The sequence below is a fragment of the Nanorana parkeri genome, unplaced genomic scaffold, assembly GCF_000935625.1.
Source record: "Nanorana parkeri isolate BGI_ZX_2015 unplaced genomic scaffold, ASM93562v1 scaffold4654, whole genome shotgun sequence".
Lineage (NCBI taxonomy): Eukaryota > Metazoa > Chordata > Amphibia > Anura > Dicroglossidae > Nanorana > Nanorana parkeri.
The window spans coordinates 4,976-5,865 of record NW_017310916.1 but is presented as its reverse complement, the minus strand read 5'-3'; the positions used below and the strand labels follow the sequence as shown (position 1 = coordinate 5,865).

The 890-nt window shown below is 61.8% G+C and overlaps 1 protein-coding gene across 1 annotated transcript in view; it reads left to right on the top strand.

Moving 5' to 3' along the window:
• CIPC (CLOCK interacting pacemaker) overlaps positions 1-890 on the top strand; it is an 8,359-nt gene that overhangs the window by 5,493 nt on the left and 1,976 nt on the right. Inside the window, exon 3 of the mRNA XM_018575755.1 lies at positions 190-332. Coding sequence (XP_018431257.1) covers positions 190-332 — 143 coding nt within the window. The remainder of the gene's footprint in view (positions 1-189; positions 333-890) is intronic.

Genomic DNA, 890 nt, shown 5'->3' with positions numbered 1-890 from the left:
TGGTGGTGGTGGTAGGGATGATGATGGTGGTAGGGATGATGGTGGTGGCGGTAGGGATGATGGTGGTGGTAGGGATGATGGTGGTGGTAGGGATGATGGAGGTGGTGGTAGGGATGATGGTGGTGGTCAGGCGGGTGCAGGAAGTGGTGGGGTGGCCTCCATTGTTGTGTCCTCTGCTTTGTCCTTCAGATGTGGCGTCGGAGTGCCTGAGCTGTGTGGATCAGACGGATACGGAAGAGTCTTCGCTGACCTCGCGCTGGAATGCGCCGCACAACCCCCCGGGGGCCCCTCCCCCTCCTCTGCTCATCTTGAAGAATTTGCTTGTTGATCAGGTAGGGCCACTTCCAGATAGGGATCTGCTCCCTACCAATGGCTGAGTGCTGACAGATCTCTGTATAGGCCTCATATCTGACCCTCCGGTGTGATCCCTGTGACAAGTCGTAGGCCAGCGCCCCTCCCCCGCCACGGCCGCCCCATCCCGGCCTCTGATCTGCCACGTGGGTCCCGGCCCCGGAGATGCAGGGACCCCGGAGATGCAGGGACCCCGGAGATGCAGGGACCCCGGAGATGACAGGTGAATGCAGGGACCCCGGAGATGACAGGTGAATGCAGGGACCCCGGAGATGACAGGTGAATGCAGGGACCCCGGAGATGACAGGTGAATGCAGGGACCCCGGAGATGACAGGTGAATGCGGGGACCCCGGAGATGACAGGTGAATGCGGGGACCCCGGAGATGACAGGTGAATGCGGGGACCCCGGAGATGACAGGTGAATGCGGGGACCCCGGAGATGACAGGTGAATGCGGGGACCCCGGAGATGACAGGTGAATGCGGGGACCCCGGAGATGACAGGTGAATGCGGGGACCCCGGAGATGACAGGTGAATGC